Source organism: Scyliorhinus canicula, chromosome 14 (assembly GCF_902713615.1).
Source record: "Scyliorhinus canicula chromosome 14, sScyCan1.1, whole genome shotgun sequence".
In the NCBI taxonomy this organism is placed as follows: domain Eukaryota; kingdom Metazoa; phylum Chordata; class Chondrichthyes; order Carcharhiniformes; family Scyliorhinidae; genus Scyliorhinus; species Scyliorhinus canicula.
Genome location: NC_052159.1, coordinates 160,476,363 through 160,491,514, shown reverse-complemented (window position 1 = coordinate 160,491,514; position 15,152 = coordinate 160,476,363). Strand labels below are relative to the sequence as shown.

Here is a 15,152-nt window from a genome sequence, read left to right as displayed (position 1 = left end):
TTGAGAAGCACAGGTCACAATGGTTACATTGTCATCTGACTTTCAGGGCATCTAGGCCAAATGAAACCCTGAGTCTAGCAAAGAAATCAGTGAAACAGTGAGTTGGTGTAGCCGCTTTATAGATTAAAAATGTCTCTTGTTGCCCCCTTCTCTCCACAAACACTGTCAGACCTGCTGAGATTGTCCAGTGTTTTCTGGTTTTATATTTAGAACATAGAACAGTACAGCACAGAACAGGCCCTTCGGCCCTCAATGTTGTGCCGAGCCATGATCACCCTACTCAAACCCACGTATCCACCCTATGCCCGTAACCCAACAACCCCCCCTAACCTTACTTTTATTAGGACACTACGGGCAATTTAGCATGTCCGATCCACCTAACCCGCACATCTTTGGACTGTGGGAGGAAACCGGAGCACCCGGAGGAAACCCACGCACACACGGGGAGGACGTGCAGACTCCACACAGACAGTGACCCAGCCGGGAATCGAACCTGGGACCCTGGAGCTGTGAAGCATTTATGCTAACCACCATGCTACCCTGCTGCCCGGTAGATTCCTTTCTACTTTAATAAAAACAAAAAGTGACATAGGAAGAATAAAGGGATTAAGGGTTATGGTGTTCGGGCCGGAAAGTGGAGCTGAGTCCACAAAAGATCAGCCATGATCTAATTGAATGGCGGAGCAGGCTCGAGGGGCCAGATGGCCTACTCCTGCTCCTAGTTCTTATGTTCTTATGTTCTTATAGGAACAGCTTCTTTCCCACAGCTGCTAGACTCCTCAATGATTCTCCTTCGGACAGATCTGTAGCTCTGTTCCCTGTAAGAACACACAATGCCCTATGCTGCTCTTGCATTTGCTTTGTTTGGCTCCTTGTTCCGCACTATAACAAATCACTGTTTGTCAATGTACCATTTGTCAATGTTCTCTGTTGATTTTTTTTTGTCTACTATGTACTTAATGTGTACGTTCCCTTGGCCGCAGTAAAATACTTTTCACTGTACTTCGGTACATGTGACAATAAATCAAATCAAATACTTCATAAACTCAGCAGGTTTTGGCAGCATCTGTGGAGAGAAATATAGTTCACATTTCTGATCTAAATGATCCTTCTACAGAATTTGTTTCTCCTTTCTGCTTTGCCTATCCATTGCTGTTAATTCTCCCTGCAAAAGGTATTTTGCGACTAGTAGGTTCTAGATCTCAGCATAGAGGACAGGGTTACATTTTGTATGGTGGAAAATGTTTAATGTCTACATTATAGGGAATTCTTACAAAGTGAAACATCAAATATTTATAAGTAAATGGTAATGGATTAAAGATGCAGGAGATCAATGATGTCAAAGTAATGGTAAAGTGCGACTGACAACTGGAAGATGGAAGGACTACAATATGATTCAAGTAACTGTTCCAATGCCCAAATGAAATCACATATTAACAAATAAAAGCCAAATACTTCAGATGCTGTAATCTTACATTAAAATAGAAAACGCTGGGAAAACTCAGCAGGTCTGGCAGGATCTTTGGACAGAGAAACAAAGTTATCTTTTCAAATCCGTATGAGCCTTCAGAGCTAAAAGAGAGGGAAAGGTAAGAGAAAATGCTGGAAAATCTCAGCAGATCTGGCAGCATCTGTAGGGAGAGAAAAGAGCTACGTTTCGAGTCCGATGACTCTTTGTCAAAGCTAACAGACAGAAAAAGTGGGAAATATTTCTACTGTGGAGTGAGAATGAAAGATGAGTCACAACCACAGAAACAGAGGGAAACAGGGTGCTAATGGCCACAGAAACCAAGGGGAAAGAGTGCTAATGGCAGTCCCCAGAGAGGACAAAAGATGTGAAACAGCAGGGAAACTAACATCAGAGGATGAACTGTAGATGTGGGGGGAGGGGAAAGGGGAATCAAAGAGGAGAAAGATGAAGGAAAGGTGGATAAGATTGGGGGGGGGGGGGGGAATTTCAATATAGTATTAAATGTCATCATATTCATCAGATGTTTGTTGTCCTTTACAAATCCGTTCTGGCTCTGATTGCAGAAATTATGGAAGACAACTTTGATAAAGGATCAAGGAAAGTGCGGTGGGTGAGAATGACAATAACTAATTCTCTAAAGCTAAGTCTCATAACAGTATATAGAAACTACATGTAGAGAGAAAGTATACTGACCAGATATATTGGACATCATAGTTACAGTACATAACAGATGAATAGGGATAACAGGTGCAGGCAGGCCAACATGTATTGGTGCCAATCCTTAGCTCAGCAAAATGGGGAGCTTGGTGGCATCAAGGGCACCTGACTATAAAAACTCCCTTTGAATCAAAGAGAGATGAAGGATAATCAACCAGAACTATGGTGACCCCAAGTAACTGGGAAAAGCTGAAAGATGAAGGCATGATGAGCAGGAATTATGTCTATCATTGGAAATAATTGTCTGATTTGTTTGGTGACAGCTGAACCCAGCAGTAGAGAAGGCACTAAATACATTCTCCCTAGTACTGTGTGCAATGTGCTGTGTCCTACTTGTGATTTCCTGTCATCTGTAGACTTGGAATTGAAGTTCAATTGCCATTTTCTTTCAAATTGAAACTTACAGATACAAGTGGAAGATGACCAAGGTGTAAATGTTGGACTGGAAAGTAGCCTCACGTTGCGCCGCCTACTGATTTGGACTTATGATCCCAAGATGAGACTCAAGACACTTGCAGCACTTGTTGATCATTGCCAAGGTCAGGATAATTTTAAGGTTACTGTACCATTTTGCAATTGCAAATTAAAAGATGGACGTTCCATGTATATTGCTTCATCTAAGAAAAGTCAACTGAAAGACAAAGCCAGCTGCAGAACTTTTCAAGAAACAGAGCCTGATTTTAATACATTTGAGCCAATTTTACAAGTGCCAATTTTACAAGTACCAAATTGTATGTTAACAGTCATTTTTATTTATTTGTTAATTCTGGTGAAAAACTAGATTTTTATGCTTCATATGAATATTTAATTAATTGTGATTACGGAGCATTCGTTTTCAGCAAAGCTTTTGATGCAATGCTGGACTAAGGACTATTCCGCAATATAGACTGCCTTGGAAAAGGATGCAAGCTCCTAAAATGGATTTGAAATTAGCTGAACTGCAATACTCTTAAGAGTGAGTGAATAGATCTGAATCAGAGTGGCAAAGGATCACCAGCAGGTGTCAAGGAGACCAGTGGTGGTGTGATTATGTTTGGAGCTAAAGACAGAAGCAAAATCTGTAAAGGTTGGGGTCGGGAAGCATTAAAATGAAAGAGAAGGCAATCTCAAACCTGTGGAAACTGTTTAGAATGAGGTGGTGAGATGAGGAGTGGCACTTGGTGTTTAGTACAGAGAGGGTAACGCAGAGAGGGTAATATGCCTGATGATGGGGAATAAATGGCCTAAACTCTGGGCCTTTGGTGGGAAACTCGGTCACTGACAGTGCAGTATGTAACAGCAGCAAGGAAAGCTAACACCATCCTTGTGTGTATTGTCAGGTGAATATAGCATTGATCATAGGAGGGAATAATGAATCAGCCCCAGATTTTAAAAAAATACTCTGGCTGGGCGTGGGCATCCTTGGCTCGGCCAACATTTATTGGCCATCCCTAATTGTCTTTGAGAAGATGATGGTGAGGCACCACTGTGACCTGCTGCTGTCCATGTGGTGTAGGTACAGCCACAACTGTCCAGAACGGAGTTCCATGATTTTGACTCAGAAAAGTTGAAGGAACGGTGATATAGTTTGATGGTGTGTGTCTTGGAGGAGAATTGGCAGGGGGCAATGTTCCCACGCATCTACTGCCCTTGTGCTTCTAGTGATAGAGGGTTTGGAAAGTATAAGTCACAATTATCCTGGGAGGGGGGGGGTTTACCATTTGATCAGAAATTGAACTGGACCAGTCATATAAATACTGTGGCTGCATCAGCAGGTCAGAGGTTGGAAATTTTGCGACGATAAACTCACCCCTTGACTCAGAATCACAGAATAATACAGTGCAGAAGAGGCCCTTCGGCCCATTGAGTCTGCACCGACACATGATAAACACCTGACCTGTGCACCAAAGCCTATCCACCATCTATGAGGTGCAACATGCAAGAAGTTCAACTCCATCCAGGGCAAAGCAGCCCACTTGATTGACAACCCCATCCACAAACATTCACTACCACCATCACTGACACACAATGGCAGCGGTGTGCACCAAGATACATTCCAGCAACGCACCAAGGCTCTTCCAACGGCATCTTCCAAACCTGCAACCTCTCCCATCTAGAGGGACAAGGCAGTGGATGCATAGGGACACCATCCTGACATGGAACTGTATCACTGTTCCTTCACTGTCATTGGGTCAAAATCCTGGAACTCCCTCCCAAACAGCTGTGTGGTTGTACCTAGACTACATGGGCTGCAGCAGTTAACAGGCTTACCAGCACCTTCTGAAAGGCAAATAGGGATGAACAATCCAAATGCTGGTCTAGCCAGCGGCACCCAAGTCCCGTGAACAATGTTCTTTTTGAAAGCTGCTGTTGCAGAAACCTTAAGTGAGTAGCTGCAGTACATCTACAAGATGTACTGCAGCTACTCACTTAAGGTTTCTGCAAGTATTCCAGCGGTGATACCACTATGCCATTGACTCCCCATTTGCTGCCTTTTTTTTTTTATAAATGTTTTTATTCAGTTTTCATATTTTATATTGAACAAATTACAAATTGTTAGGAGAAAGAAAAAAGAAAAAAAACAAACACGCAAAAATTAACATACATATTTACAGGTAAGCATCTTCGTAGTAGTAACTGCGCCCCCCCCCCCCCCCCTCAACATGTTTATTTAGTTTGGTTTTGGGCCTTAGCTAGCCATCGAACCCCCGTAACGAACCTGTAGCCCCCCCCCCCCCTCCCGCTACCTTCCCCGACTATTCTTCCTCTTGTACATTGGCCACAAATAGGTCCCGGAACAGTTGCATGAATGGCTCCCACGTTCTGTGGAAGCCGTCGTCCGACCCTCGGATGGCAAATTTGATTTTCCTCCATTTGGAGAGATTCCGAGAGGTCGGACAGCCAGTCCGCAGCTCTGGGCGGTGCTGCTGACCGCCAGCCAAACAGGATTCTACGGCGGGCGATCAGGGAGGCAAAGGCAAGGGCGTCTGCCCTCCTCCCCAGGAATAGATCTGGCTGTTCTGAAACCCCGAAGACCGCCACTATCGGGCATGGCTCCACCCTCACTCCCACCACTTTGGACATTACCTCGAAGAAGGCTGTCCAGTACTCCACGAGTCTGGGGCAAGACCAGAACATGTGGGCGTGGTTGGCCGGGCCTCTTTGGCACCGTTCACATCTGTCTTCCACCTCCGGGAAGAACCTACTCATACGGGTTCTTGTTAAGTGGGCTCTATGTACCACTTTTAGGTTGCGTCAGGCTGAGCCTTGCGCACGTGGAGGTGGAGTTGACCCTATGCAGTGCTTCGCTCCAGAGTCCCCACCCGATCTCCATCCCCAGGTCGTCCTCCCATTTCCTCCTTGTTGCGTCCAGTACGGTGTCGTCCCTATCTACCAGTCGGTCATACATGTCACTACAGTTCCCTTTCTCTAGGATACTTGCGTCCAGTAGGTCTTCCAGTAGTGTCTGTCGTGGCGGTTGTGGGTACGTCCTTGTCTCCTTTCGTAGGAAGTTTTTGAGCTGCAGGTACCGTAGCTCGTTCCCCCCAGCTAGCTGAAATTTCTCTGTCAGTTCGTCCAGTGTTGCGATCCTGTCGTCCGTGTATAGGTCCCTGACTGTCAGTGTCCCCCCGTCCTGCCTCCACCTTTTGAAGGTGGCGTCGGTCAGTGCTGGTTTGAACCTATGGTTGTTGCAGATGGGAGCCCTGTTCGACATTTTGGTCAGGCCAAGTTGCTGCCGCAGTTGGTTCCAGGATTGGAGGGTGGCTGTCACCACTGGGCTGCTGGAGTGTTTTTTGGGTGGGGATGGGAGTGCTGCCGTGGCGAGGGCCCGGAGGGAGGTTCCCATGCAGGAGGCCTCCTCCGCACGCACCCACTCAGCTTCTGGCTCCTGGATCCATCCCCTTACTCGCTCGGCTGTTGCTGCCCAGTGGTAGAATTGTAGATTCGGGAGGGCTAACCCTCCCCTGGTTTTTGTTTTTGTAAGACCTTCTTTGGATCCTAGCATTTTTACCCCCCCATACGAACGCCATGATGAGTTTGTCCAGCGCTTTGAAAAAGGCCTTGGGGATGTAGATCGGAATGGATCTAAACAGGAAGAGGAACCTGGGCAGTACGTTCATTTTGATCGTCTGAACTCTCCCCGCGAGGGAGAGCGGGAGTGTGTTCCATCTTTGCAGGTCCTTTTTAACTTCCTCCGTCAGGCTGGTGAGGTTCCATTTGTGGATCCCTTTCCAGTCATGGGCTATTTGGATCCCCAGGTAGCGGAATTTATGTCGGCTTGTTTGAACGGCAGCCCCTTTAGTGCTGCCCCCCCCCCCCCTTGCGGGTGTACTGGGAAGATCTCACTTTTGCTCATGTTGAGTTTGTAGCCCGAGAAGGCTCCAAACTCTTTCAGGAGCGCGATGATTCCGTCCATGCTGCTTTGTGGGTCCGAGATATAGAGGAGCAGATCATCCGCATAGAGTGAGATTCTGTCCCATTTGCTGCCTTGATGTCCACGGCAGTCAGTCAATCTCACTGTGCCTCTTGTCCATGTTTGGGCCAAAGCTGGAATGAGGTCAGGAGCTGAGTGACTGGCAAAATCCAAACTGAGAATCAGTGAGTCCATTATTGCTGAATAATTGACATTTGGTAGCACTGTCACTGAAAAACAGAAAATAGAAGCAAGAGTAGGCCATTTGGCCCTTCAAGCCTATTCCGCCATTCAATATATTATTGCTGATCCTGTTTCTTGACACCATACCCCAAACTCTTCCCATAACCCCATCGTGCCTTTCGAGTTCAAAAATATATTTCCTGCTTAAATATATTCAGTGATTTGGCCACCACGGCCTTCTGTGGTAGAAGGCTCCACAGGTTCACCATCCTCTAAGTGAAGAAGCTTCTCCTCATCTCAGTCCTTTTTTTTAAAAATTTTTTTTTTTTTAAATTTAGATTAGCCAATTATTTTTTCCAATTAAGGGGCAATTTAGCGTGGCCAATCCACCTACTCTGCACATTTTTGGGTTGTGGGGGCGAAACCCACGCAGACACGGGGAGAGAACGTGCAAACTCCACACGGACAGTGACCCAGAGCCGGGATCGAACCTGGGACCTCAGCGCCGTGAGGCGGTTGTGCTAACCACTAGGCCACCGTGCTGCCCTTCCTCATCTCAGTCCTAATCGGGCCGCCCGGGGGACTGGACCACCCGGGGGACTGGGCCACCCGGGGGACTGGGCCGCCCTGTTCTAGACCCCGCAGCCAGAGGAAGCTTCCTTGCATCCCTTCTTTCCAACCCTGTCAGAATTCTATCTCTCTTAATTAGATCCCCTCTCATTCTTCTAAACTCCAGTCAATATAGGCCCAGTCGACCCAGTCTTTCCTCAGACAACAATCCTGCCATCCTAGGACTCGGTTGAGTGACCTTTTGCTGCACTCCCTCTCACGTATATCCTTTCTTAGAAAAGAAGCTCAAAACAGCAGACAATACTCCAGGTGTGGTCTCAAAGAGGTTCTGTGCAGCTACATCCTTGGTCCTATACTCAAATCCTCTTGCAATGAAGACCACCATACCATCTTCCTTCCTAACTGCTTGCTGCAGCTGTTTGCTTTATACTGGTGTAAAAGGACACCCAGGTTACTTGTACATTAACATTTCCCAATCTATCACCATTTAAATAACAACTATTCTGAAGTGAATAACTTCACATTTCTCCACATTATACTGCATTTGCCATGTATTTGCCCACTCGCTCAACGCACTGGAAGCAGTACAGGAAAGGGCAACAAATGAATACTTCAGGAGTCTGAGGTAATCGATTAATGGAGGCAGTGAAGATTGATTACTCTTGCAAAGAGAAGGATGGGGGGGGTCTGAGATCATTGATCAATTAAAGAGAGTGGTAATCGATTAATTGCACCTGTTTGAAATTGGGACTAACGGAATGCTGGACTTACTAAGAGGGGTAAGGGGAAACAAACTGTTTAAATTGAAGCAAAAGGGAAAATGCTGGAAAATCTCAGCAAGTCTGGCAGCATCGGTAGGGAGAGAAAAGGGCTAACGTTTTGAGTCCCATGTCTCTGTCAAAGCTCAAATTGAAAGTTTAAATTGAAGCACTTTGTTCAGAGATTGGGTTAATATGCTGAATGGACAGTCTAGAAATTAGAGAGAAATGTTTGGGAAACCATTGAGGAATAAGTTGAGAGATGATGACCTTCTGTGACTTATGAACAAAGCCTCTCGGACCCTTTTGGACATCAGCAATTCCCAAACTCTTAACATTCAAGAATTACTCTGCACCTCTATTCCTCCTACCATAGTGGACAACCCCATGCATCTCCACATTATGTTCCATCTGCCGTGTTCTTTCCCACTCACTAAGCCTGTCCAAATCCCCTTCAGAATTCTTTGCATCATCCTCACAACAAACATTCCCACCTGGTTTTGTGTCATCTGTAAACTTGCAAATGTTGCATTTGCTCCCCACGTCCAAATCCTTGACACAGATGGTGAACATTAAAGGCCCAAGAACTAATCCTTGCAGTACACCACTGTCCCAGCCTGCCAACCTGATAATAATTTGTTTATTCTTGCTCCATTTTCCATCCGTTACCAAATCCTCAGAACATGTCACTATATTCCTTTCAATTTTGTTTACTAACCTCTTGCGTGGAACATTATCGAAAGCCTTCTGAAAATCCAAATACACATCCACCGCTAATCTATTCTGCTAGTAACATCCTCAAAGAAATTCCCAACAGTTTGTCAAACTACTGTTTAAGGATCTACTCCCATTTGGAAGCAAATAGACGTATTAGCGAGAGGCAACAGGGTTTTATGAAGGGGAGGTCGTGTCTCACTAACTTGATAGAGTTTTTTGAAGAGGTCACAAAGATGATTGATGCAGGGAGGGAAGTGGATGTTGTCTATATGGACTTCAGTAAGGCCTTTAACAAGGTCCCTCGTGGCAGACTGGTACAAAAGGTGAAGTCACATGGGATCGGGGGTGAGCTGGCAAGATGGATACAGAACTGGCTCGGTCATAGAAGGCAGAGAGTAGCAATGAAAGGGTGCTTTTCTAATTGGAGGGCTGTGGCTAGTGCTGTTCTGCAGGGATCACTGCTGGGACCGTTGCTGTTCGTAGTATATATATAAATGATTTGGAGGACAATGTAACTGGTCTGATTAGTACCAGGACGACACAAAGGTTGGTGGAATTGCGGATAGCGATGAGGACTGCCAGAGAATACAGTAGGATTTAGATCGTTTGGAGACTTGGGCATAGAGATGACAGATAGAGTTTAATCCGGACAAATGTGAGGTAATGCATTTTGGAAGGTCTAATGCAGGTAGGGAATATACAGTGAATGGTAGAACCCTCAAAGAGTATTGACAGTTAGAGAGATCTAGGAGTACAGGTCCACAGGTCACTGAAAGGGGCAACACAGGTGGAGAAGGTAGTCAAGAAGGCAGACGGCATGCTTGTCTTCATTGGCCAGGGCATTGAGTTATAAGAATTGGCAAGTCATGTTGCAGCTGTGCAGAACCTTAGTTAGGCCACACTTGGAGTCTAGTGTTCAATTCTGGTCGCCACACTACCAGAAGGATGTGGAGGCTTTAGAGAGGGTGAAGAAGAGATTTACCAGGATGTTGCCTGGTATGGAGGGCATTAGCTATGAGGAGCGGTTGAATAAACTCGGTTTGTTCTCACTCAAACAAAGGAGGTTGAGGGGCGACCTGATAGAGGTCTACAAAATTATGAGGGGCACAGACAGAGTGGATAGTCTGAGGCTTTTTCCCAGGGTAGAGGGGTCAATTACTAGGGGGCATAGGTTTAAGGTGTGAGCGGCAAGGTTTAGAAGAAATGTACGAGACAAGTTTTTTTGCACAGAGGGTAATGGGTGCCTGGAACTCGCTGCCAGAGGATGTGGTGGAAGCAGGGATGATAGTGATGTTTAAGGGGCACCTTGACAAATACATGAATAGGATGGGAATAGAGGGACATGGACCCAGGAAGTGTAGAAGATTTTAGTTTAGACGGGCAGCATGGTCAGCACAGGCTTGGAGGGCTGAAGAGCATGTTCCTGTGCTGTACTTTTCTTTGTTCTTTGTAATAATCGCCATCATAAATCCATATTGCCTCTGCCTAATTAGATCATAATTTTCGAATATAGGTTCTGGTATTTTCCCTTCTAATGTCAGGCTAACTGGCACCTTGTTCCCTGCTTCTCCTGCTTTCTTAAATAGTGGGGCTACATTTGCAACTTCCAATCTGCAAGCACCGTTCCAGAATCTGTAGAATTTTGAAAGGTGGCACCCTTGTCCACCATCTCCATATGGGTTATCTCCACTGTCAGTACTCTTTTGTAGAATGTGGACCCTGAGGATTTATCAACTTGAGTCCAATTTATTTCTCCAATACCACTTTACTAATACAAATCAACCTCAGTTCATCATTCTCACTGGTCCCTTAGTTTACTACTATTTTTGAGATTTCTTCTGTCCTCCAAAAAAGACACAAAGTAATTATTTAACATCTCTGCCATTTCCCTTTTCACCATTATAAACTGTGCCTCTGCCTGTAAAGAAGCTACATTTATCTTTACCAGCTTCTCCTTTTTACATACCAATAGAAGCTTTTACAGTCCATTTTTATGTTTGTGGTTAGGTTACATTCATAGGGAAAATAGATCTTCTTTATCAGTTTTTGGTCCCCCTTTGCTGAATTCTCAAATTATCTCAATCCTCAAGCTCACTATTTTGGCAATTTTATACGCCTCTTTGTTTGATCTAATACAATCTTTAGCTTCATTAGCCATGGTTGACTCGTTTCCTGTTAGGTTTTTGTGCCTTAAAGGAATATACCTTTGTTGTAAACCTTGTATTAGTTATCTAAGTACTAGCCATTGACTGTCTACTGTCATATTGTTTCCCAATCTTCCGCAGCCAACATACATTCATAGCTTCCTTTGTTTAGATTTTAGACCGTAATTTTGAATTGAACTACATTGATTTCAAGCTTAATGGATAATTCTATCATGTTATGCTCACTCTTCCCTAAGGGTTTCTTTACAACAAGATTATTAATTAGCCATTTTCCATTGCACAATACAAGATCTAAATAGCCTGTCCCCTAGTAATTCCACAGCACAAGGTACACATCCCAGGAATTCCTCCTTGACGGTATTAGTATTCGTTAGGCATACCCAGTCTTTATGTAGATTAAGACTCCCACAGTTACTGAATTACCCTTGTTACATGCACCTCTAATTTCCCAATTTATATTACCTAACGATGTTTGCTGCCCTTTACTGTTTCTTAACTCCACCCACCTAAAACCTGACTATTTGCTACTTTCTCTCCCAGTATTCTGCGCACCTTAGTATTCCTCCCTTGATAATATCTCCTGATTCCCTCACCCCTGCCAAGATAGTTTAAGCCTGATGATGCGAAGAGGAATTTTTTTGCTCAGAGGGTGGTGAATCTTTAGAATTCTCCACCGAGTGCTGTGGAGGCTCAGTCATTGAGTATGTTCAAGACTGAGATTATTAGATTTCTACATTTTAAAAGCATCAAGGTACACGGGGGTGATGAAAGGAAATAATGCTGAAGTAGAAGGTCAGCCATGATCTTGGTGGAACAAGCTGGAAGGCCTGAATGGCTCCTATTTCTTATGTTCTTCTGAGGGATTAACTGGGATTTGTTTTGGGGGCCGATGAGATAAACAGCACTCTTTTCAAAATTTGTACTTTCCTGAGTTCTGATGAGATGTCACAATCTATTAAAATGTGAGGTCAGTGAGATCAGATGTATTTGTGTGTGTGTAAAAGTTTCACCTTTGTTGGATGCTTTATGTTCTTCATATTTTAAGTGTTCAATTGCCTGCAGGTGGTAGGAATCAACAGGGGATTCATTTCTCCTCGGGACATACTGAGACTGTGGTGTTGGGTTTGGAGTTGCAAGTTTGTATTGTGTATCTCTTAATAAAAGTTTATAAAAGTGCAAAGATTGCCTCCAGATCCATCCTGAATTAGAACATTTTGTAGCTTGAAAGAATTTGAGGTATTTTTTTTTTTGAAAGGATGCAATTTAAATTGAAGTCAATATTTCTAATTTGATCTGTGCAGGGAGGAAAGGTGGAGAATTGGCTTCTGCAGTCCATGCTTATACTAAGACAGGAGACCCCTACATGAGATCACTGGTTCAACACATTCTTAGCCTTGTATCGCACCCCATCCTTAACTTCCTCTACCGCTGGATTTACGACGGAGAGTTGGAGGACACATACCATGAGGTAAAACTTTTCATTTGTTAGCACTGTTGCTTCACAGCACCAGGGACCCAGGTTCGATTCCTGGCTTGGGCCGTTGTGCAGAGTCTGCACGTTCTCACTGTGTCTGCGTGGATTTCCGTGCTCCGGTTTCCTCCCACAAGTCCCAAGGGGATTTTCACAGTACATTCATTGCAATGTTGATGTAAGCCTACTTGTGACACTAATAAAGATTATTATTATGTCTCCCATGGTATCATTGAAGATGTGTGGGAGGGGTAAATGTGGATTTGTAAACCTCATGAGTCACCCAAGCAACATTTGCTCTACAGCCCATATAAGCCTCCACCCAGCACAACATTTCTCCTCTCTTATCATCCTTTCTCAATTCAGTTGGATGTCTCATTTTCCAATCTCCACAGCGTAAGAAGCTCTTCATTCTTCAACAAAATGTTCTAGCACACTCAGTGCTGATTATGAGAATTGATCAATCAGATAATGTCATGGAGGGAGAGAATGAATTACTGCAAAGTGGTAGGAATTGTAGGAACTATACAGTTTGTTTGACGGGTGGAAATTATGACTGGACATCAGGAGGAGAGCAAATAATAAAACAAAACAAAGATAATTTGAATATTAAGTCATGAGTAAGATGAAAATAATTTAAGTCAACAGGCAGTCGCAAAAATAAGTGTCTTAACAGACTCAGTTTTATTAGCAAAGTTTCAGTAAACTGTGACTATATTTTTTTTTAATTCCCTTGTGAAATCTGAATGTTGCTGGCAAAGCCAACGTTTATTATCCATCGCCTGTTTCCCTTGAGAAGGTGATGATGAGTCACCTTGAACTATTGCTGTCCTGTTAGGAAGAGAGTTCCAGGATTTCAGCTGAGGAGCAAAAGGATATGTTAGAAGGTTTGTTGACTATAGAATATTTTAAGACAAAGTAACACATTTGTCTCCTGTGATTTACTTTGGTACTTAGTGTAATAGAATCATGCAGTACAGAAGACCTGGGGTTTGCCCACTTTTAAGCCCGCCAAAATTTCCAGTACCTCCTCACTCCCTATGTCAAACTGCTCAAGGACCTTGCAGTCCCTCTGTCTTACCTCTGGGAGCCATTGTGTGGAGGAGAGAGCACTGGACCTGCGAGGCACAGCCTTTGCGAGGTTGAGGAGCTGTGGAAACAGCGCACTGGGATTCGAGAAAAAAATTAAAGGACATCACAGGAAAGCGGTAAGCTTATTGGTTGGTGAGTAACTGATATTAGGGACTGTGTCTAAATAGCTGGACCTGAAAAAGATAACAGGGAATCAAGCTTAAAGAATAAAGTGAATTGTTTATAGTAGAAATCTAGTGCTTGGAAGTATAAAATTAACAGTAACTTATTTTAATTTAGTAAGTATTTTAAAAATTAATTGATTAATTCTAGAAATGGCAGTTAGGGGGGTAAAATGCTTCACCTGTGAGATGTGGGAGTTCCGCCGAGCTTCTAACATTCTGGACAATTACATCTGCAGGAAGTGCACCCAATTGCTTCTCCTCACAGACCACATGGATCAGTTGGAGCAGTTGTTGGATGCACTTAGGAGCATGTAGGTGGCGGAAAGCATCATAGACGGAGGTTTTAGAGACATGGTTACAACCAAGGTGCAGGAAAATAGATGGGCAACTGCTAGAAGGGGCAGGCAGTCAGCACGGGAATCCCATGTCGCTCTCCCCCTCTCTAACAAGTATACTATTTTGGATACTGTTGGGCGGAATCGGGCAGGGGGCATTCTGAAAGATTGCTCCCTGTGCCATGTGCCAGTGAGGCTAGAAATGGGAAGATAGAGCAACTAAACACGTAGCTAAACAGCTGGTGTTGGGGGAGGGTTTCAGATTTCTGGACTATTGGGATCTCTTCCGGGGCAGGTGGGACCTGCACAAGAAGCATGGATTTCATCTAAACTGGAGGGACATCAATGTCCTGGCTGCGAGGTTTGCTCGTGGGGTGGGAAGCAGAGCAATAGGTCAGAAGGTGAAATAATGGCGGAACAGTGGTTAGCACAGCTGCCTCACAGCTCCAGGATTCTAGTTAACGGGGAGAGTGGCGCAGTGGGTTTGTTAACGGGAAGAGTGGCGCAGTGGGTTTGTTAACGGGGAGAGTGGCGCAGCGGGTTCGTTAACGGGGAGAGTGGCGCAGCGGGTTAGTTAACGGAGAGTGGCGCAGTGGGTTTGTTAACGGGGAGAGTGGCGCAGCGGGTTAGTTAACGGGGAGAGTGGCGCAGCGGGTTCGTTAACGGGGAGAGTGGTGCAGCGGGTTAGTTAACCGAGAGTGGTGCAGCGGGTTCGTTAACGGGGAGAGTGGCGCAGTGGGTTTGTAACGGGGAGAGTGGCGCAGCGGGTTAGTTAACGGGGAGAGTGGCGCAGTGGGTTTGTAACGGGGAGAGTGGCGCAGCGGGTTCGTTAACAGGGAGAGTGGCGCAGCGGCTTCGTTAACGGGGAGAATGGTGCAGCGGGTTAGTTAACGGGGAGAATGGTGCAGCGGGTTAGTTAACAGGGAGAGTGAGAGTGGTGCAGCGGGTTAGTTAACAGGGAGAGTGAGAGTGGCGTAGCAGGTTCGTTAACGGGGAGAGTGGCGCAGCGGGTTCGTTAACGGGGAGACTGGCGCAGCAGGTTCGTTAACGGGGAGAGTGGCGCAGCGGGTTAGTTAACGGGGAGAGTGGCGCAGCGGGTTCGTTAACGGGGAGAGT

At 45.0% G+C, this 15,152-nt stretch overlaps 1 protein-coding gene across 2 annotated transcripts in view; it reads left to right on the top strand.

Annotated features, from left to right (window-relative positions):
* tubgcp3 (tubulin, gamma complex associated protein 3) overlaps positions 1–15,152 on the top strand; it is a 136,075-nt gene that overhangs the window by 60,792 nt on the left and 60,131 nt on the right. For both annotated transcript variants that reach the window (XM_038818023.1, XM_038818024.1), the window contains 2 exons: positions 2,595–2,727; positions 12,276–12,442. In XM_038818023.1, coding sequence (XP_038673951.1) covers positions 2,595–2,727; positions 12,276–12,442 — 300 coding nt within the window. The remainder of the gene's footprint in view (positions 1–2,594; positions 2,728–12,275; positions 12,443–15,152) is intronic.